Source organism: Manis javanica, chromosome 6 (genome assembly GCF_040802235.1).
Source record: "Manis javanica isolate MJ-LG chromosome 6, MJ_LKY, whole genome shotgun sequence".
In the NCBI taxonomy this organism is placed as follows: domain Eukaryota; kingdom Metazoa; phylum Chordata; class Mammalia; order Pholidota; family Manidae; genus Manis; species Manis javanica.
This window is the reverse complement of record NC_133161.1, coordinates 46,966,672-46,990,134: the sequence shown is the minus strand read 5'-3', so window position 1 is coordinate 46,990,134 and position 23,463 is coordinate 46,966,672. Positions and strand designations below refer to the sequence as shown.

The 23,463-nt window shown below is 41.6% G+C and overlaps 1 protein-coding gene and 1 long non-coding RNA gene across 2 annotated transcripts in view; one reads left to right on the top strand and one right to left on the bottom strand.

Moving 5' to 3' along the window:
• Positions 1-17,805, bottom strand: part of JAZF1 (JAZF zinc finger 1) — a 354,562-nt gene extending 336,757 nt beyond the window's left edge. Inside the window, exon 1 of the mRNA XM_037027521.2 lies at positions 17,578-17,805. Within this exon, the coding sequence (XP_036883416.1) occupies positions 17,578-17,692 (115 nt within the window). The 5' untranslated portion in view covers positions 17,693-17,805. The remainder of the gene's footprint in view (positions 1-17,577) is intronic.
• The window catches only part of LOC140849886 (uncharacterized), a 56,160-nt gene continuing 50,216 nt past the window's right edge, over positions 17,520-23,463 (top strand). The window contains exons 1-2 of the long non-coding RNA XR_012132236.1: positions 17,520-17,654; positions 18,540-18,614. This is a non-coding gene — a long non-coding RNA (uncharacterized lncRNA). The remainder of the gene's footprint in view (positions 17,655-18,539; positions 18,615-23,463) is intronic.

The following is a 23,463-nucleotide window of genomic DNA, read 5'->3' as shown; positions in this document are numbered from 1 at the left end:
ATTCAGAACAGTGATGCCTAACACACCATAGGCATTCAACAATAATTCACCATTATCACTATAATCAGCCCTTTGATTTTTACTTTTTGAAACTTGAAAAATCCTTTAATCTAAGAAAAATCCAACTGCCCTATATGTAGGGGATGAAAATTACCAGAGTTCTATAAAAATCCTAGAGGCCTGAGAAGCACTCCCAGAAAACCAGTTATTAAGCCCAGTGCAAATATTTAACCCCCCAAGAAATGGAGTCTCAAGGTTGACATGACTGACCAAAGTCAAGCTAGAACCCTAGTCTCAACTATTGACCCTCATGTGCTATATGCTGCCAGGTGCCTCACTATCAAGCAAACACACAATGTGTCTACTAATGGGACTTTACCTCTGTCAAATGAATGAGGAATTGTGGATGGCATGCAGAAACCAAAGCGCACAAAGCAGTGCACTTAACCTTCAGAGAGCATCATGGAAGTCTGCCATGACCCACAGTTCAAAGCAGGAAGTCCATCTATGGACTCCCCAACAGAAGGTTAACAGCCTTTGCTTGAATCTTTCCAGAGAACCCACTGTTTTTCTGACAGTCTCTGCTCCTGAGTAGCTACAGAAGCCAAAATTAGAAGCAGCATATAGCTATGCTTTATTCCTAAGGACTCACCCTTCCCAGGGGAGCATGGTGAAGGCTTTGGAGTCAAACAGGCCTGGCTATGTCAATTTGACAAGGTTACTTACCCACCTTAAGGTTTAGTGTCTTAACCTATAAAATGCAGGTAATAACAGAATTTTCCTCATGGTCTTTCTGAGGAGAGTTATATGAGATAATGCATTCTTGTGTTTAAGAGTCACAGTAGCACACAGTTGGAGCTCAGTAAATTGTAAATCATATTAATTATTACTGTAACCACTCACTCTTTTCCATAAAACCACTAGACTATATTTTAGCTATTCAACAGAAAGGCCAAATTCTCAAAGGCAGACTTACTTGTTGGTTCAAGGAAGCAAGTTGCTAGCTGTCCACTCACTCAAGCCCTCCCTTCCCTCCACACAAGAGAACTGTAGTTAAGGTCTAGGGGGTGACATGTGCCAGCAACTTTGCAGCTACATGTAGTGATGCAATTTAGTTCCTACCGATAGAACAGGAGTGGAATGACAGGTTACCCTTGGAGGCCTGGGCCATAACACATAGTATGTACACTCTTTCACACTCTTTTCCTTTCCCTAAGGTGAATACAAATATTCACCCTCCAAGAAGGACTCCAGGGAACACAGCTTTTACCATACAGAAGAGGAGTAGAGAGTCTGGGAGAGCAGAGAAATAGGATGGAAGGAATGTGAAGCCCTGACTGGCTGCATGGAGCTAAGCAGCCTGCCTCTCCACTATGGAGCCTTACATGGAAGATAAATAAACTTCTCAGACCTTTAATCTACATAACACTGGGCGCCTGTTATAATAGTTGAGTCTTTTTTCTACAGTGACTACTCCTTGAGAACAATGACTTGGCTGAAAATTTACAATACCTTTGAAAAAGCTGATGGTAAGATCACAGCCACAATCTGAGAGGCAACACAAAGGACGGGAGTTAGAAGAATATTAGAAAAAAATATTCTTTAAATGCTCTTTAAATATGTAGACACCATGAAAATTTGCCTCCATAATTTTTCAACTTTTCTGATGTAACTAAGAAGCCACAGTTTCCCTAAGTAAGTAGAAAGTGTCTGATCTGATTAAAGGGAGAGTATAGAACTAACTCAAAACCTTTAAGTTCCTTTTACTTTGAAAGTCTTTATTTCAAGGCAAAGTGTGAATGTGAAAAAAGAGTGACTAAATCTGTTTTTAGGAACAGTCTAATTTGGTCCATGGAGCCAGAGACTTTATTTATGGTAGAGGATACATGTCTGGATACAATTTAGTGGCTAGCCATTCAAGCTCCTTATCATTGACTTGTGATATTGCAGAATGGGGATGCAGAGATAAAACACAGAGCCATTAATCATACCTTTTGGAGGCTCACAAACTAGTGAGGAGAAACAGAAATCCTGGAATAACAGTAATGGAATGCTGCCTGTAGTACCTGTTACAAAAGATAATAATAAAAGCACTACAGTATCAGCTCATAAGTATTTAACGTTTTACATGTGCCAGACAGTGTGCTAGGACTTGCCACTTACTTAACTCTAACAGCTCCATATGGTAAATATCATATTTCTCATTCTGCAAATGAGAAAATTATACATTAGTAAGTTGTCCAAAGTCACAGAGCAGCCCAACCAGAACCTGGGGTGTCTGATACCAGTGGCCACTCCTTCAGCCACCAGAAGATGTGATGTACAGAGGTAGAATGGGTATCAGTAAATTGTAAATCATATTAATTATTATTGTAATGACTCACTCTTTTCCATAAAACCACTAGACTGTTAGCTATTCAACAGAAAGCAGACTTAACTTGTTGGTCCAAGGCAGCAAGTTGCTAGCTGTTCACTCAATCAAGCCCTCCCTTCCCTCCACAGCAAAGAATTGTAGTTAAGGCCTCAGGTTCTCAATTGGCAGGTTAGTCCTTTTCCATCCTCTATGACACTGGCTCAGAACTCAAGAAAGAGAAAGGGCACAAAACCCACCCCACAAAGCAGTCCCAAAGCTTTTCTGAAGCTCTCTGTGCTCAGAAAGGAACTTACAAGACAGACACGCAACACTGAGCCTTGGACCCAAATTAAAGCCTTTGGATTCTTAAGTAACCCCAGAATGGAAAACAGGTCATTCCTCACCAGCGAAGATCCCCCGTGTTCTTTCTGGCTGAGCAGAAATCATTTAACTGCTTTTATTTTCTCTAAGTCTTATATCCCTGTGTGAAATGCTTATTTATTCCTCATTAGGAAGTCTCAACATATGCCTCCCAAATTCTCTGGGAGGCTGTAGAGGTAACAACCTCATGTTTATATACTATTATGATCATTTTAGGGGAAAATTTATATCTCTACTAAACATCATATCTTTTTGGAATTGTTCTATTTCTAATAAAAGATATCTGTCATTCTACCCCTTCCCCTTAGGAGGAATTTCCTTGCCCTATCAACTGTGTGCTTGGCCATGTGACTTGATTTGACAAAAGGAATGTAATGTACATGACATAAAAAGGACAGGCCTTTAAATAAGCTTCTATGATTTGGCATGGCACTTGTGCTCCAGTGCTCCACCGGGAGAAAAGCAAGCCCCTCATGGCTACTGCCCCTTCACCCTGGTCCCAGAATGGACACAAGTCAGCAGACTTGTGCCACCCTGCAGCAGCTGGGAGCAGAGCCACCAGGCTGAATCCAGTTCCCACCCGACCCAGACAAACACAGTTACCTTGCAGGCCAGAGACATAAGAATAAGTGAGTTTGGGGATAGTTTGTTATGCTGCATTACTGTGGCAGAAGCTAACTAATAAGTCCTCATCTTACATAAATTGGAAAGGCTTTACAGCTACAAATAAATACAAATACAAATACAAATACACGTATTTCTGAGTATCTCACACTCTGATTTTTCCCTTGAATTTCATGAACTGCCTCGACATCCTGTTACCCAAAACACACCATTTCTCAATTACTTGAACAAAGATACTGACACGTTACAATACAGAGAACAGGCTCTTATACCCTTAACAAAATCAAAAGCTTACTTCAGTGAAATGTTTATACTCCCCATAAGATGCAGATATAGAAGAAAAAACAGTCTATTTTTCATGGAAGAGCTATATAAAATACATCTTTCAGAATTAAAAAAAAGGTACTGATGATAAAATAGTATCTTCAGGCTCACAGTCTATATAATCTTCCTCAGTAATATTTTGGTCCCTCAATATGTTTTAAGTTATTGCTGTCAAGACCATTCTCTCCTTTCTTCTGCCCATCTCCTACCCCACCTTTCTGCCAACACTCATACCCACTAAAATCTATGCAAGATTTCACAAAGCTCCTAAAGAGAAACTTCAAAGAAATCTATACATCCCCAAAGTTTGGAAACCCTACCAAACATTATATTTTAATGCATTGCGATTATTGATAATCCTTTTTTTCACTCCTACTCCAAAATACAATAGAAAACACTAAATGAATTACATTAGTCAAATATAGATCTCAAAATATGTATCTCAAAATATAAACACAGCTTTTAAGACCAAACAAAAAGCAAACTAGATTTGAAGAGATCAGGGCTCCAATTAGGGTTTCCCAGACTTCCACAGGGCTTTCAAGGTAGTAATGGGGTCCTTAAGCTATTTGAACGTTACAAAAAGCATAGCGGAAACTATAGCCATAATAAAGCTGCACCAACATTCCACATCATCATTTAGTGACACTGTTTGGTGACACTGGCTGACGCACAGGTCTTCATGTGGAGGCCCCTGAGGATTGTCCCTATCTCATCCCCTACCCTTCTCCCTGTGCTCCCACGCACTGCCTTGTTGCTTCTCCTCAAGCACACCAGACCCTCCTGATCAGGACCTTTGTCCTTGCTGGTCCCTCTGCCTGGGACATTCTTTCCCCAGATGCCTGAATGGCTCATTCATCCCCCTACTTCATTCAGGTCGCTTCCAAGATGCCTCCCTCTCTAGAGACCATCCCAGACTAACTTATCTCAAATAGGCCTCTTAACTTCTATCTCCTCACTCTATTTTTCTTCACAGCACTATGATCGTTTCTTAGGTTCTTGTGTTTTGTCTGCTTCTCCCACAAGCAGAGACTTTACCTGTGCAGTTCACTACTGCACCCCAGCTCCTAGACAGTGCTGGCATAGCTGGTGTTCAATAAATATTTACTAAATACATACATCAGGAGTTTGAGATGTGGCTGTATAGAAAAAAAAGCAGGAAAACAAAGCATTTAATTACTTATTAAATCAGATTATTTTTTAGACAAAAATCTTTCAAGACATAAATCCATGGGGAGGGAGAAGGAGTACAACTAAAGGAACCCCCACTAGTAAGAGAGTTCAAAACCATTTTCTTATTCAACTACTGATAAGCCACAAAAACTGGACCAGCTGCTTAAATGTATCAGATCATGGCCCACTCTTTAAAGGGGAAAACCAGTGGCATTAAGTTCTATAGGATGGAAAATGATTTCAGTCATTGTCAAATACCATTGAGGAACAAAGTATTTTAAATATTCTCTGCAATCAGTAAACAACTCAATTACTGCCACTTGAGCTTCTAAAACAAGGCCTATCCCAGGACTTTCCTGAGAAGCTTCCAGCATTGACTATGTGACATTTCAAGGACTATTATTAAAGAGATGCACAGCCACTTAAGGAGGAGAGCATGGCATTTTGTTAGAGTCCTATCGTCATGTTCTTGGATTTTTCCATAAAAGCCCTACAAAGCCTTTTGAGTGATTTACAACAAACCTTTACAAACAACACACAAAATCATCTCCTGTCTCTCCATTGCTTAGTTGGTACAACATGAAAAAAAATATGTTTTCTGTTTATATAGTTCAATAAACTTCTCTAGACTCTTAAAATCCCTTTTCTCCCAAATGTAAAATTATATTTATCAAACATGGAGGTCATTTTTCTAGTCACATGATCTAATGTCTCAAACATAAATCTGGATAAACAATACTATATTAAGGCTGGTATATTTTGAAACAGCAAGAATTTTTGTGTGGAATTTTTTAACAGCTCATGAATTCCTATGACAACTCAGTATGACTTACACAAACACAAACCAAAATTCTACCAGGGAAATTGAATTTCATCAAATACCTCAAAGCAAAAATACTTCACAAAAAAACAGAAATATATAAGGTTATTTTGATTCTTCTTTCATCATATTGTGGAAACATAAAAAGGGCAGAAGAATCTGAGGAATGTGGCATTGAGAGCATCACCACGGATGCAAGAAGATGGTATAACCATGTCAGGATTAACATTCACAGGGTGCTTCCAAGTTGCCTGGCCCTTCACATGCATGATTTTATTTAATCCTCATAACACTCTGAGATAAATACTAACTACACTCATCTGACAGAAGTGGAGGTCTGGAGAAATTAAATAACTTGGCCACAGTATTCAAGCAGGATTCAAGGCAGCACTCTTAACCCCTCTGCAGTTAGTCTGCACGAGAGCCTCCTCCAGGAGACAAGGGAACTAACCTAAGAGCTTTCTTTTCTTCAGAATTCACCAGAGTTCCAACAGAGAATACACCAAATATACGTGGTATCTCACTAAACCTGAGATACATACTGTTTATTTCCATTAGAGAGGTGAAGAAAATGAGGCACAGAACAGTTATATAACTCGATAGAAGGATCAAAGCCAAGATTCTGAGGGAAGCAAGCTGGCCCCAAGAACTGCATGCTGAACTACTGCGCCCGATGCTGTGCTCACAGTTCCCCTGGGTCAAGAGCTTTTGCTCACTCATGACTTTAAACCACCTCGGCTTTTTCATCTATGGAATTAACTAGGGGAGCTAGATCATCTCTCTAAGTTTCCTTCCAGTTTTTCAGTGATACAATGCTCAATTCATCTGCTTAAAGTCATCTTTTTGCCATGATGAAAACACACAGGATAGAGTTTTTTAAGTGGTCCTGCCTTTTTCCCAGGGGAGGGAAATACATGTGATCATGATCTTAATAAATTTGCAGGTTTTGAAGCTCATTTTTTAGAATTTGGTATAAAAGAAAAATTTTAAATCACAAAGCTTTCATATTAAAAAATAGTTAACCATTTCACAAAGAAAAATGGGGGGAAAAAACACTATAAGCCACTATTCTTCCATTGTACCTTCTCTAATTTGTGTAACTTCTTTACTAGAAACAACTGTCTTCCAAGTGTGCTCTGCACCTCAGCATTCACATGCACTCCATTAAAACACATGGCCTATCATCAATATCTCTTATTAAATACAGTGGTTAGATAGACTGGTTTTCTTGCACAATGTTTAAAACCATCTGTATTAGTTGCAAACATCTGAAGATAGATTCCACATAAAAATCTTAATTCCTGGCATCCCTCTCAAATAATAAACATAATAATAACTTTAAAAAGGATCTGCCAGCAAGGGGCGTACACTCCAGCTGCACACTGGACTAGAGGTAAGCTGCAGCTGTCTTTTAAAGTAAAGCAAGGGCCCTTCAGTTTGCGTGTATCCCCACCACTCCAAATTACACTGCACATCGGTCCCTCCATGCATAATTGTATTCTGAGGGCACTGCGTTTAAGACCTTAGGCCACAGGCTTCCCAGTTCAGCCATTTAGGCTCTACCGACCTATGAGAGATAGTATCACATCTTCAAACTTGTTCTGTATTAAATGCTTGCTTTCAGTAGAAGTAAAACTACACCTACAGAACTGAAATCCAAAAAAGGCCACACCCCTTTAAAAAGTGTGATTCCTTTTTAAAACGCCATAACTTTTACACTGCTAGTTATTCCATTAGTGTAAATCAATGGGTTCCCAACTTTACAACAAATTAGAATGAACTCTGATGCACTGAAAACACAGATGCTCAGACCCAGACCATCCCAGGTGAATCACATCATAAGCTCTGGGGTGGAGCCCAGGCATCCTTATTGTTCCCATGTTCACTAATGACAACCCATGTGGAAAACCATTGATATATATAGGGTGTGACTTATAAATCAATGAATGCTTTCCACAAGCCACACAGATAAGAATAATTCTCACAACTTTACAATATGTATTACATAAACAGTTAAGATTTAAGATGCTATCATCTTTCCAGGTTTTCACAAAACATTGTTTCTTTATTCTAACATCTGAAGTGAAATGCACATGTAACTTAACATCTCTTGACCAAATTTTTTGTCTGATGTTTGCATATTTAACAGTAAGTATTTCGGTGTGGGCCCCTGCAAGTGCTGAACTGAAGCCAACACATAAAAGGGAGTTTCCAACTTGGGCAGAACATGGAGACACATTAGTTTAAATCACACAGATTTAGCCAATAAGTTGATGCCAAACTCCAGATGTCTACTATCTGTAATATCCTATCAACAGATCTACTCGATAAAGATCTAAAATCTAAACTATCTATGGATAACTTGGGGCCTAGGACATACCTGTGTGATACTTGCTGAGTCCTAAAATGGAATTTTAGTTCACAGTCCATCAGTCAATCAGATACCTCAATTAAGTGAGATTATTCAAGGAGAGAGGCCTAGAAAAGTTAATCTGGAATTTTTGAGGTGAAAACTTTCTGTAATATGTACTTAGCTTGAGTTTATAAAGAAACATCAAAAACTCCATTTCCTTCATTTGATGTTTGATACCTGAGGAAGCATGGGCATAGTTTATGCTTATTACCATGGTGTTCAGTTTACCTAACAGTAAGCTGTACAAATATGCCTCTATCGATGCCCTTGCCTTTGTCATTACTTATATAATTACGCCACGTTTTGAGAATCAGATAGCTAAATCAGCATTCAAGACTTCCACTGATGATTTAGGTGAGAAAAAGGGTGCTTCAATTTTAAGCATTTTAAACCATTTCAAGAGTGCTCCTGCACCAGCTGTTTAAGGTCTGGTGATGGGAGTAGTATGATCTAAAGTGTGCTCTTTGTAAGCTTTATAATATCCTCCACCTAGAAAAGGACTAACCCAGTTAAATTCCCAAATATAAAGATACGGATTTCCTTTTCAAATCTCCTTTAAAAAAAAAACCTTCAAATTCCTTTAATATGAGCTACCCTAGACTAACTGCATAAGCAGTATCTATGTGTCATAAACATACATGTATAATACATAAATATAGCATTCTATGTATATGCACACATCCAGAAAAGAGCAGCTTCAAAAATGTTTTTCACTGCCCAAAGTTACCTTTATTAACTTACTTTTCATTCCCCAAAGCACTTCTCAATTTATATTTTCATTTCATTTCTGAAAACACTTCTTGGTGAACAGGCTAAGGGAGATGACAAGGCCCTGTTCCCTGACTTCTAGAAGGGGCTGCATTTCTTGGGGAGGCAAAGTATACAAGTGGTTACCATAAAGTATGGTGCTCACAACTGTGGCAGGGATGTGAGCAGGCACTACAGGACAGAGGAAAGAAAAGACCATTTATAATGATGTTATTTTCTGAGGAAAAAAAAGCTTTCTGTATTAAAGGAAAATATTTGTTTTATGATCTTACCAAAATAAACTTCTAGTTGATGTTTCACTAGATAAGATATTTAACTCCAAATTGAAAGTACATCTAGGATGGGGTAATGTTTATTTCATAGGCTTGCTGTGAGGGTGAATTAAATACTGTATAAAAATTGTTAGAACAGTCTCTGGCACATAGTAGTAACTCTCTAACTGGTACCAAAAAATGGACTCAAGATATGTGAGGCCTTTAGCTTTGGATCCTTTTTTTATGGGGGAGGAGGCGGGAGAGCAATGTTATAAATACAAAAGGCTTACAAAAGTGATCATTTATTGAGATTTAGAAATCACAAAATCCAAAAATTTTAGAGCTAACATTACCAAAACCTCACAAAATCAAAATGTAGAAAAAGAACCCAGTATGTGAATTCACCACCTGATTACCACTTCTTCTGAGCTTCACTCTTTTTATTTCTCATATGACAATGATTTATGTTATATCATTTTCTGTAAGGTGCAAAGCTAAATCAGTCTTTCCTCAAATGTGGGTGGTTGAAACTTATTTTTAATTACTGATAATTCAGAAGTTACTTTCAGCCTCATAGCTCTTTATTGGTAATGCTACATAAATTTTTAGGATTGTTGTCAAATTTGTAAACACTTCTGTTAATTCCTGTCAAATATGAGCCATAGAATTCAAGGTAATTTCAAGCTTTTCTTATGCATTGAACTAACTTTAAATATTCTTTATATTGATAATACTCATTAACCAGCTTGTCACCAATACTTTTTGTTATTGTAATGTACACACTCATACCAAATGAGAAAGAAACTTATACAGAATTCCCATAAAAAACATGTTTAAAATAGTTTATCTGCATTACTGAGTATATGCCTAACAAAAGGAACTTCCATATTAGCTACCATTAGATAAGAAGTGAACTCACTACTTAAAATTTGACACAACTAACTTGTAGAATTTTCCAGACTAGCTTCTGGCTTCATACCTTTTAAACTAATTCCTACTGGCAGAAGTCACAGGACATTCTCATGCTGAGTACTACCTCTGTCCCTCCCCCTTTGTGAAGAACCCCAAATGAGCTAGCACAATGGAGGACACTCCGGGAAAGTGGTTCCCACTTTAGGATGGCTAGGGACCTTAACCAGACAGAGAAGAGAGATTGTGAACCACATAAATATATCCCACCAAACTCAAACTAAATGTGTCCCCAATTCAACTTCCCTTAACTGTATCTCAAACTCTCAAATACTCTAAACTCCGATGTCACTCAACCCGAACAGAAACATTAAGAGGAGAAGTCAGAGTGGAAAAGGAAAATTTTAACAGATAGCTGTTAATCTTACTTTTTCAAATTTTACAAGTTATGATCCCATAATATACTGCTGTACACACTGTGAGGGCTCCTCCTGGGCCTTGGAAAGGGCTGTGTGGGCCCTAGCAATGTATTAAAAAATTATAAAACATGTATTATACAAGGGAGGGGGGACTGGGTTTCATTAGCTTTCCGATAAATCTGCCTCTGTTGTTATTTATCATTTATCTCAATCTGTACATACCTGGTCTTTCCAAATAAACCTCAATTTCTTGGAGAAGTACTGTCTAAGTACTCACATACAGAAAATACTAAAAAATGTGTACGGCAGTCCTCACTTTCCATAGTAATCTTGACAGAGAGAGAATGAGAGTAAATATAAATGTATGTACACACATACATATATGTGTATGTAGATATACATGTATATGTATAAACACACATATATATTAAGATAGTATATGTATATGTATTTTGTATATTATATACCTTTTATCTGTATATTTTGTATATATATCAATTATATATATGTACTACCAAAGAAAGAGTGAGTCTTTCTATGTTTATAACATGGTATCCAGATCTTGTCCCTTCAAAGAGGTCTATCTCAGAAGAAAGTCACCATTATAGCCCAGTACACAATAAACAGGGCTCCCTTTAGGAGGCCAGTGGGTGAGCTAGGCAAGGGCCACTCTGGCCATCAGAAGACTGTCAGTGCTTTTCGATACTGGACACAGACAGAGTCTGTAGTTAGTGATCCAAAAAGAGTCACTTTGACTTCTGTCAAAGTGGAGAAATTATTAGTGGGAAGACTTCTTCCTTAAAGAGAATATCCATTATCTGGTTTCTGCTTGCAGCTGGCCTTTTAAAAAAATAGGTGAAAACGACAGCAACATTTCGTGCTTAGAGCAAGGGGAAAACATACTTTCCTTTAAGTAGATGTAGCATATTAAATAAAAAGCTTTTTTTTAAACAAACATATAATAAATTTCTGACATTTGCAGTTTCCAATTTTCAGACTCCAAATAAATAGCATTTGCTATTCCACAGTTTAGCTAGGTCAGTATGGAACAAATCTATTAGCTTGACATGAAACAAAATGTATTATCTGCAATCCAGCAAGTATTTAATCAGTAGTGCCCAGGACATGTCTGCATAGTCAAGATCTGAGGGCAGGGTAAGGACAGAGTGATGAGAGAAATAAAAAGAAATATGGAATATTTCTTTTCCTAAAAGCAAAAGCTGGAAAAGGGGAGCACTTTAAGCGGTTCAATAGCATTGTGTCCTGTCTCTCAAACCTTAGTCTAAAAACACAAGGCCTTTGGCTTCCAAACAGTCCTAGGAAAGCCCTGCTCATCAAGTGTCACCAGCCTGGTCCAGCCTTGTGGCTCCTGCACTGTCATCAACAGGAAAAATAGGATTTTTTTTAAAACAGTGGTCAGTTCACCTTTCTTGAGTTGTCAAGGTGGGAGATGTCTCCAAAATATATGCACTCTAAAGAAAACCATTTTCCAAAGAACATGGAGGCCTTTATCAATGCCATGAGTTACAGGCAGTTTTTTTCTGTTTCTACATTTCAGTCACACAGTAGAAATTCACACACAGGGACACTAAAAGAAAGTAATCGGCAGCTTGTGAAATTTTTGAAACAGAATTTTCACTAGCAATGTTTCCTTAAAAGTGACAGGACTGTTCACAGGTGAGAAGTGGGTAAATGGAAAAACTACTGAAGACAGTATCTTGGAGAAGGTTGTGAGTTTCAGAATTAGGGGTCTCCCTAAACTGCAGTGTGGTGTGTGCATGTGTGTGTGTGCCTCAAATAAATACAGGCCACAAGGAAGACCATGCTGAAAGCCACGGGCCTTAACCCCACTTTTCAATCCACAGCGGCAAAGGCCTTTGCCAGCATCTCAAGTGCCTCTGGCCACACAGAAGAGAAAGTGGCCAAGACTGCAACCCCAATGCTGGACTGCTAAAGGTTCTCCTATTTCTCATTCTCAATCTTTCCCAAGAAGGGCCTAATGATTTTACACATTTGTAGGTAGACAGAACCCATATTCTGTTAACCTCTAATGGAGACTTGCATAGAAAGATTTCAAACATACTTACTTAGTAAACATAAAATGGCAAAAAATTGGATAAGGTAGATAATTTAACACTGTAGATGAGTACTTGACATATATGAGCTCCCCTGAGCCTCATCAGCCATTCCATGAGGCAGGTGCTATCAATGTCCCCATTACACAGGGGAGGAAACCAAAGCACAGCGTGGTCAAGCCATTAGTCCACAAACATTCAACAAGTAGCAGGAGTGTATACTCAAACCCAAGCAGGCTGGATTCACTATTACCTCTCGAATGGTCCTCATCTCAAGAGTTTAGTTACTTTCTACACAGACTGTGTCTGGAGAGGGAGTAGGGAATATACTGTGTTCTTTATCTACTGGCAATCCAGCACGGGCCCAGTTCTCCATGCCTGTCTGAAATTTAAACTCCAGCTCACACTTACTAGCTAAGGACACTTAGGCAAGTTATGTAACCTTTCTGAGCCTCAGTTTGCCTATAAAGTAAGGATAATAAGGGTCTACTACATATGGGACATACATTAATCTATTTAGTATACTATGTTGTGCTATAAGATAGTAATGCAAATGCTTACTAAACTATCACTGGAGCCAAATTCTACATTATTGATAGTCTAATAACTACTCTATTTTTCTTTGCAGAGACTTTGACCTTTGTTAATTAGATGCTGTACATACCTACCCTCTGAAATGAAATAGCATGGATAAATTGCCTGAGTTTTGGAGATGAGGAAACTAACAAGGAGCAACCTGCTGCCATTCAGGATGGAGAACCACCAAGTCGAAGCTACTGTAATTAGTCAGCAATACTCCATATCCTAGTGGAGCCCCTACAGGACAGTTTGAATCAACAACAGCAAAGCTGAAGCTCTAACATCTGAGGAAGTTCTAAATGACTTGCTAGTTTGGCACCAAGAATAACTGAATTGGGCCAGATCTGTGTTTCAGTTTAAGAGGTATGGTCTGCCTTGGGGCCTTTGCATGCCTCCGCCTGGACCTTGGAGTTCCCAGTGTATCTTTGTAACTACTCCCTCACTTATGTTCTGGCCTACCTATCAGCTTTTCAGTGACATCTATCCTGACCAACCAATTAAAATTCCAACACTTCCTCCTCCCAATCCACCTTAGCCTGCTCTGATCATTCACTTTTCATTAACGCTAACCTCCTTCCAACATACTATGTTGTTTACTTCTTTTGCTCATTGTTTATTGTCTACCTCCCCTCTAGAACAGAAACTCCCCAAAGGGTGGGATCTTTGCTTATTCACCAAAAAAAAAAAAAACCCCAAGTGTCTAAAACTGTGCTTAGCACAAAATAGGTGGGTGGTCTATATATTTTTATAAATAATTAAAAATGCAGAGGGACTTTTATAAATGCACCAAATAATCAGATCTGATAAAAATGATTAAATAGTTGTCTTTCTGAGACCAAAAGCCAAAAGATATCACAGCACTGGGATGCATGGACAGAGCAGGAATTTCATGAGTCTGTGCCATAACCATTCAGTGTTAAATTTAGTGTTCCGGGTGTTTCTATGATTTCTAGTGTCAGTGTAATTTCACCTACCGAGGATGTGCATAGGTGTTTCTACAAACTCAACTCACAGTAAGAAACAAACAAATCCTAATCAGCATTTCCGATCTCCAGGAAACAGCCAGGGTATGAATGGATGAATGGATAGCAAAGCTGACAGAGAAACACTTGATGGTTGCAGGACTGTGGGATTTCTAGGCAATTTAGGGTGGGTAAAATGTTTTAGCTGGGATACTGGGTTGTACACAGCAACAGGTGCTCCAGTACTAGACCACGGATGAAATGCAAGTAAGAAAATCAGAATAGAAGATAGCTAAAACAGTAGACAGTGAAAACCACACTTCCCTTGGCTCTGCAGCCCCAAATATTGTACCTTGTGTGTCTAGGAAAGTGGTAAAAAACAAGAGCTAAGCATGCACATATAAGTAACAGAGATAGGTGCTCTCACTTAAAGCATTTAATTAATCTGAACACTGTAAATAACACAGTTACAGTGAAAACTATGGGCCTTGTGCACTAAAGGCCTTGAAAAATCTGACAAGCAAGAAACACACCATGTTCATATAAACCTTCATTTCATTACTGCTTGAGGTTTTGACTAGTAGCTGATTAATGATAATAACTAAGGAAGGTCCCCAAGATGGAAGTTCCGCCTAGGCATACATCTAATATCCTTATGATTGCTAAATAACAAACTACTTAAAAAAATTAAGTATTAACATAAATCTCTCGGTAGTCTCTCCATGCAGCTTTTTAATGTGGCCACTTAATAAGAACAAGAAATCAGTTGTCAGTTATTAAAAATAACCATCTGTCTCCAAAAATTTATAACTAAAACACAAACAATAATATCACTTAACAACACATGTATTTTCACTAAATGTTTTGTCTGATATAGTTTCACTCATGCTCTTTATCAAAAGCGCACTTACATGACCTTCCCTACTCTTCAGGTGTTTTTATTCTTCTTGAGGTCAATTCTTAAAACTTCTTTTTGCATATGGGGCTGTCTTTGAAAGTAAGGGGCTTCTCCTCAGCTGAGGTACATAGTAGTTGAGGTTTGTCTCCATCTTGAGAATTTCAAGTGTTTATTTTAGCACGTACCTTCCATAAAGTTTGCCGGTTTCAAACTAATTCCAAAGCATAATCACTGTTAACTTGGCCACACAGTTTGCCTAGCCACAACTATTGTTATAAATGTAATTTTTCAATATTTTTCAGTGAGAAAAAAACACTAGCCCTTTGGGAATAACCATTACTTAAAAGTTGAGTTTTAGAAAATTTATGGAACCCTTAACCCTCCTAAAATATTTGCACAACACCAAAGACAATTTCTGCAAACTTAAAAAACTCTTTGGATTCACCAAGTTACTTTTAAATCATCTGATTAGAAACTAAATTATCAAGGAGGATAACCATCTTTAACACATTTCAATAAATATAATTTATATTTCCTTTTAACTAGGTAGTCCAAGTAGGCAGACAATGTAGGAAAATGATTTCTGCTACCTTACATTAACTATAGCTTATCCTGAAATAACTGTTAGTGAGAGTGAATGGAATATGCAGACATACTTAGGTCAGGAAATATTATTTATGTTTATTTCCATTTATTATTTTCTATTTATCATTGAAAGGGAAGGAGCTTGAACAAAATTTCTATTGAAACTTTATATTACTCGTGTTTTAGTATTACTTTGAACTATCCATCATGAAAAATTCTTTAAGCACCTTCAGTTATGATTATTCAATCGTGATATGAATCAGCAACTCTGTTACCCCATTAAACTCCTGCTTTAAAGACTACCAAACCTTGCCTAGCTCTTCTGTTACACTCTTATCAGAGGAGATGGCAGAAGCTATTAGACAGATGTCTTAAAACTTTAAGTTTCAAAACCTGGACAATTTTACTCATCAGGATTACCTTTTGAAAGACAGTCTGTAGACATTTTCAATGACTACTTCCCATTTTGGATGCCCCATGAAACATTCTAAACTGGCATTCAGTGATTAAAAACCCACTGTGTGCAAAAAGATAGCATTATACTAAGCAAAGGAGAATAAGGCCGGGCCTCATTTTATTCGTGCATAAATACACAGCAGTCGTGATTTATTCTTTCAACTTCGTAGAAACGTGAGCTGCATCCACATGGCTGAATCTATAGCATTCATTTGGAAATGACTTTCTAGGGCAATTTACAGGTTCTCTAGAGTAGACAGCCACACCGGGGCATCATGAGGTCCCTTCACCTTCCACACACTTAGGGACAGCTCGCGGGTACCGGCCACACCTCTCGCAGGTGGCTGGCTGGCCTGAGCCAGATGAACCCAACCCATGCCCCGCGCAGGAGCTCAGGACAAGAGCATGTAAATGTATGCAAGGACTTCAGCGAATTAAAGGACTTGTTGAAAGACTCAGGGGTCCTGGGCAGGAAGGGATAGCAGCTGCCCGGCGAGGCGCTCCCTCCCCCACCGCCAGAGTCCCCCCACGCCCGGGGCGCTGCGCACGCTGCCGCAGCGGATCCCGGGCGCGTCCAGAGCACCTCGGGCCTAGAACCCTTTGAAAAGCATAGCTCAGAGCCGGGACACACTGAACGCCTGGCCGCGAGCCTCTGGGGACTGCTCTCCAGAGGACTCAGACGCAGCGGCCTTCGGGGCAGCCGGGCTCGGGTGCTGGGCGCGGCCTGCGGGAGCACCCGGGACCTCAGTCCGCAGCGCCCCGGCGTCCGCGCCAGGCCGGGACAGGGGCGGGGGAGAAGGGCCCCAGGGCCAGCGTCTCCGGCTTGGCTGGGCGAGCTCTACCGCCGCCGGGGGAGAAGGCGAGCGCCCAGTGCTCGGCCCGTGGCCGCCGGCTCCCGCCCCCTCCCGACGCACCACACCTAGCAACCGGCGCTGACAGGACGCAGTGGCGGCGACGGCGGGAGGAGGAAGCGGAATGGCTGCCGCGGTGGAGCCACCCCCGCTCCCCCCACCCTCCTCCCAGCGGCTGCAGCCGCCGCCGAGCCCTGACAGCTCGAGCCCGGGCGGAAGCGGCGGGCGGCGTGCAGCGCCCGCCCCCCGCCGCCCCCGGCGCCTTGAGCCGCTCGGACCACCGGCGCCAACTAACTCTGCGCCCCTGACCAGCGCCGGCCCTCCGGCCTGCCGCTCGACCCCGCCGCGCCCTCCGCTCGGCGCCCCGTCCCCCGGCGGCCCGGCCGCCGCCGCATCTCCCTACGCCCGGTGCCGCCCCCTACCGCCCCCGCCGCGGCGCACCCCCACTCCCACCACTTAGCAGCCGGCGCGCGCGCCCCCGGACTCCCCCAGCCAGCCTACCGGCCCGCCGCACCTCGGGGCGCCCCCCTCCCCCACCCACACCCTGCAACCGCCCCCACCTCAGCACCTCGCGCCGCCGCATCCCGCCACCCCCACGCCCCGGGCTTTTACACAGCCTCCCCGCCCCGCCGCCGCCTTCCTCCCTCCTGGCCACCCCTGGACATTCTGGGGTTCTCGCCTGGGCAAGAGTTTCCGCGCACCGGGCACCCCCACTCATCCCCAGGCCATTTACCGATGTGGTTGTCCTCGATGTGCTCGATGAGGTCGGCCAGGGTGGGGAAGTGGAGCCCGCAGCCCCCGAATCGGCAGGTATTGGAGAAGAAGGAGGCGGCGGCGATGCCTGTCATGGTGCTACATCGAGAGCCCCCCTGGAGTCGGCACTGCGAGCGCCGGGCCAGCGGGCGGAGGAAGGGAGGGAGGGTGGGGTGAGGAGAGGAGGGGCCGGAGGAGGGGGAGAGAGGCGGGGTGAGGGGAGCGGAGAGGACGGGACGGAGGGAGAGGGGGCGAGAGCGATGCGAGGAGAGCGGGGAGAGACCGGGAGGCCGAGGGGAGGCGGAGGCGGCGGCGGCGGCGGCGGGGGGAGGGTGGGGGGGGAGGCCGTCGCATCTGGGAGGAGGGACCAGGGCGTGTGGCGGCAGCTGTGCGGCCCCAGCCTCTGCTCCTGGACCGAGGCCTCACCTGGGAGCGCCTGCCACCAACTTTCTCTCACTCGGCCTGCCTTACACAGTTGGTAACGGTTGCAATCGCTTTGGAGCCTCCTTGGTTGTGTGTATTCCAGTCTTGATACATACACTTGCATTAATTACACATGCACGCAGGGATGAGAACTCGGGGAGTTACCCAGGCCCCTCTCAGGGACATTTGTTTGCACTTGGCCATCTGCCTAGGTGTGACACATTCACAGGGGACCCAGGAAAGGTAATTGTGTGCACCTTTAAACCTTCTTTAAAAAGAAAAGAAAAACACTGTTCTCTGGAGGTTTGTACTAAGTAATTGATTTTAATGAAGTTTCCCTCTAGGCCAGAAGTCAGTCTTAGCTTTACTTAAATTTCAAAAGAGAAAGATTGTCAAGTGCATTTGCCTATGTTTTACATATGTAGCACGTTTGTTATGCTCCCTGGTTTTTTTGGGAAAACAAAAACTAAAATGATTTCATTTCCCCAAATTACAGCACCTCACTGCCCCATTTTTCAGGTCTGGAAATGAGCCCATCTGTCTCCGTGGGAGCAAGAAGACTGCCTCAGCAGAAAGGACTGTGCATTGGTTAAGGCAAGGAGTGAAAATAGGGTTAAGGGTCAATAAATAAAAACAAATTTATTCTTCATTCAAAAGAGAAGAGATTCCTCCAGTCAGTCAAGATTACACCATCCTGTAAGCCTTTAAACCATAATGTTGACCACTTATGCATTTGAGTTAAATTTGATAGCTTACCAGAAAACCAGCATTTTTGCTAAGAATCAATTATCTCTGTCCCCACTGCCACCCCGATTGCACTCATGTTTTTACCTGTGAAGTGTGTGTTCCCTCAAAAGGCACTTTTAGTGCCTAAGAAACACTACACATTATCAGTTTATGATCCAAAAGTACATTTTTTAAATTAATGCACATATGCTGCATTTAGCATTTTTACTAAGAACAAGTTTCACTTACCCTCTGCTGCAGCTACATAAGAGAAATATATTTCCCTTTCCATAAACCATATTCATTTCTAATAACAGGATTGTTAAGGCTTTTCATTGAGTATTTAGAGTAAAGGCACCACAAAAAGTTTTACAATCTGACAGTCACAGCAAATAGGAATGATACACTCCCTCACCCATGGCATTGTGTTGCTGAAGTTCAGTTTGGTGCCAAGAATGATTTCCTGGGCCCATTTGGGCATGGGGGCAGGGCCAGGGTGGCCTGATAATGAACCAGAGACCCGGCTGGTGGGAGAGACTGGAGCTTGGGCCAGACAAGGGTCTAAAGAGCAGGAGTTAGAATTCTAGACCTTGAATTAGAATTTTGGCAACAGTGCAGTGTGTTCAGCTGCCCAGCCCAAGGCCTTCAGCTGAGAGCAGGCAGAATATCTGGCAGACACACACGCAACAGGACAGGGAAATGTAATGCAAAAACTTCACGCCAAATGGTGCCAAAGCAGCTTCCCCCTAGAGATAAGTGATAGGCACCCCCCACCACGCAGCATCTAGGAAGCACTGAGAGCTTTGGAGAAGTTGCAACGCTGTCTTCCAGAGGAAAAGCTATGTGGAATTACTGGCTCCAGAGAGAGTGTGGAGAGGAACAGAGGTAGTTCAGGCAAGAGAGTACAGAGATAGTGCCACAAATGTGTAGGTCAAAAATGAAGGAAGTAAGGGAACTGGATTTCACAAATGCCTAAGTCTCCACTACCTACTATCAGTTTCAGTATTCCTAAAAATAAAATGTTGATAGGCCAAATTAAATACATAGAAGTTTTTAAATGAAACAAGCCGAAATAATTTTTTTAATGAATAAAGATTTTAAGATTTAAATTTTTTCTTTATCTTGAGCAATTATTAGTATTTTATAAAGACTCAGTTTATTTTGCATGAAATAACCCACTACCAAGTCTTCATGCATAAACTGAAGCTCCGTTTATATGACATTGTGGTCATATGATTTTTTAAAAAATTATGCACATGCTAGGCCTTTCTGGTCTTTATATTGGATACATAATCATGGTCTTCTAGATCTGGAAGATACTCTGACAATCATACCCACTGATTTTGAAGATTTGGTAAACTGAAGCCAGAAGCATGGAGTAACTTCTCAGGTACACACAGCCCTCCTGTTTCCTCTCTGCATTTGTAGTACATTCAGTAAGGCATCAAAAGACAATAAAAGGACAGAGATAGTAACCAAAGGCAAACTTTAAAAAAAATCCTTTAGTATGGTATGCTTACCATTATGTACTTTTATTTTAAAATGTTTTTTCAATGGTCTCCCTTCAGAAAAAGTCAATAGCAGGCTATAGAAATATATAGAACAAACACTTCAACCTATTCTATCAAAGAGAATAGTGATGGCTGGTATACCGCTATACCTACAAAAAACATGCCTGTCTGCCTGATATGGAGAGTAAAAATGTTTCAAAGAAAAGGGACAGTGAGAGACCACTGTAGAGACAGAAGGATCTGATAGTGGCTGTGGAGTACAAGCATTCTCTGGGTTTTAGACCCTTTTCTTGGAAACCATTTGCCTCTCCCCAGGGCACTGTGCCTCCCAACATGTAGGCCCAGACAAAGAATGGAAATATAGTGGCTCCTTAGCTTGCTGTTTAGCATTACAAATGATTTGGGATCCAGGAGCAGTCTCTTAAAATCCAGCATGTCCATTGCTGATTGGGGGGGGCAACTGTCAGGAAAGTGTGAATACATTGGTCTTATGGAGCCAATCAAAACCATAAAGGGATTCTGCTTTGTGAAATTGTCTGGCTTCCACATACAGGACTCAGTTAATTTAGAGATACACTGTAATCAAAACCGTGCACTTCCTGTGCCCTGCATGGACATCTGTTAGCACTATGAGAGGATGTGTATGAACACTGGATTCTGTTTTGAATTTAACTTTCCATACTGCCTTCAACTTCAACCTGCTTTCTCAGGTTTTCTGGGTCACTCCCCAGGTCCTTCTTAAGTTTCTTTTCAATTTACTACATGTAAACTGGCTCTTGTGTTCTTGAGGTATTCCTTCTACTGCTACCAGTATAGAGACAGCAGATCAGGAATCCAGGTCTTATTCAGCTCATGCCAGTCTATGGCCACTTATAAGAATGTCTGATGCTCCCTAGCTCTTGCCACCCACAACCTTTGCCTTGACCAGATACTTAAATTAGGGCCTACCTTCTTCCAAGGAGGCCAACATCTATTCCAGATTTTCTTGTTTAATTTTTATGCAACCACATCTTCAAATTCTTTGTACTGATTTTATTCCAGCTCAGAAATGAATCAGTCTTATCTGTTCTTTGGAGAATAATTCTGGTTTTGGTCCCCAGTCTCATTCTACCTAGAATTAAGTGTTGGCCTGAGGAAGAGTAACAGGGGTTCTCTAGTTGGATACCACCAGTGACCAGTCCTCATGGGCATTGCCCCTTAGCTCTCTGCCTGGCTGCTTCTGCCTTACTGACTACATGCATAGCTATGGCATTTTATTTCCAGTTCCTTACAGGATTTCTCCAGAACTAACGTGTGAAATACCCAGCCAAGGACTACAGTTCTAACCGACCATCCCAGATTTATTCTGCTTCTGCTTCTGCAATCTGCCACACTGCCACCCAGCTAATAGCTCTAGACCCAAATCTGCTGGGATTTGGCCAGCCCAGTGAGGTTTAAGTAAGGTCATAAGAGCAGCCAACCAATCAGTATTTCATTTGTTCCTTCAACATATCTGGACTGAACATCTATGCAAGTCTCCTATGGCACAACTCAGTGTTACTGATCCAGGAAACTGTATGGACAGTGGCCCCAGGATTTGTGCAACCCTGTAGCCTGTCCCACTGGGCAAGATATGAGGGATACAATTTGAATAAGACAAGTACAATCTCTCCTTACATGAAGAAACACCAAAGACTTTGCAAGGCCCTCCTGTGATGGTTTTTAGAGTCTGCCGGGGCAGCTCAGTAGACTCCACATGCTGTCCCCTTTGTGGCTCTGGTGTCTGCCATTTTCCTCCTTTTCAACTTGAGCTCAATCAGGGGATAACTCTTGTTGCTGTTGATTGTAATGGGTTCACTAAGGCAACACTGCTCGAAAAAGAGCCTTTTAGCCCAGAGATGCGTCCTTAGGCATAACTGATGCTCACACAGCAATGCCAGTGTTGAACATTTTCTCTCCCTTCAAAAGCCCCTTTTTTGAGGGTCCATCAGCTCCCACTATTGAAATCCTTTTCCTCTAGGACCCAGATAACTGTCAACAGAGGCAGCTAGAAGGTCAAGTTGGGAACACCATCCATGACCTCTCTTCTGCTGGAATCCCCCTCAGCACCAACCTTCACCATCAGAATAAGCTTCCTTTTCAATGGGCTTCATGATTGGATCTCAGTATAAGCCTTCTGGCCCGACCTCCTGCAGTTCCCTCACATACACTGACACTTCAAATTGGAGCAAATTATTTTAGTTTTCAAAATCCATTCACTGTATACCTTGACTTTCCATGTGTTGTTTAGCCTGCCTGAAACAGCCTTCCCTCTTCCCTTCTCCCCTCACCAAACATACCTTAGCAGCTCAGCCTGTCACCTCCTCTAGGAAGCCTTCCCTGCATCCTGCTTCTTTTTCCTTCCCTGTTGAAGTACATGCTTATCATCTGTGTTCCAGCCAAGCTCCCTGTGCATTAGATCTTGAATGTTGGCTTATTTGGTCTTCCTTCTCCTCTAGACCAGTTCTTAATCAAGAACCCCATCAATTAAAAAATGTAAGCCTCGATCCCATGAATATTTTTATTTTTATTTATAAACTATATGCAAGCACTGCTATTCAAATATAGTAGGCATATTATAAAATAAGTCAGATACTTTAAGAAGGTGGCTTTTTAGAAACAGAAATGGAAGGTCTAATGTCTTCTTCCCACATCCCACAGTATTATCTGGCCCCCAGCCTGGGGTGAATGCATTCCACCTTTGAGGCCATCAATCCTAGTGTCCTTGAGAAAGGAGACAATCTTTCATTGTGACTGCACATTTTGCTCAATAAAAGCTGTATGGGAGTATAGCTCTGCACTGTGATAAGGCAGTGCACTAAGATCTCCGTTTTCAATGCTGAAGCAATCTCTAACAATTTGTTATTTTCATCTTCAATCATTTTTCAGCTTGGATAGATAGTAACAGTTATACCTTTCCATGATTATGGCCCAACCTTTGATGAGACCTCTTTTGGGTCCAGTACAGTGTCGCTGCCCTGTGCCCCTAACAGGCACTTATGAAATGCTTGTCTCATTAGTTTCTTAGTCTCTGCTGATATAGACAAAGCCATTCAACTGGACAGAGATAAGCAGGGAGGCATTCAGCCATGACATGAGATCTGACACTAGCTCTCCTTTTATTTGACTGACCAGGATACCTTTCCCTTTCACAGATGTTCAAGCTCATTGAGATGATTATTTTAAAT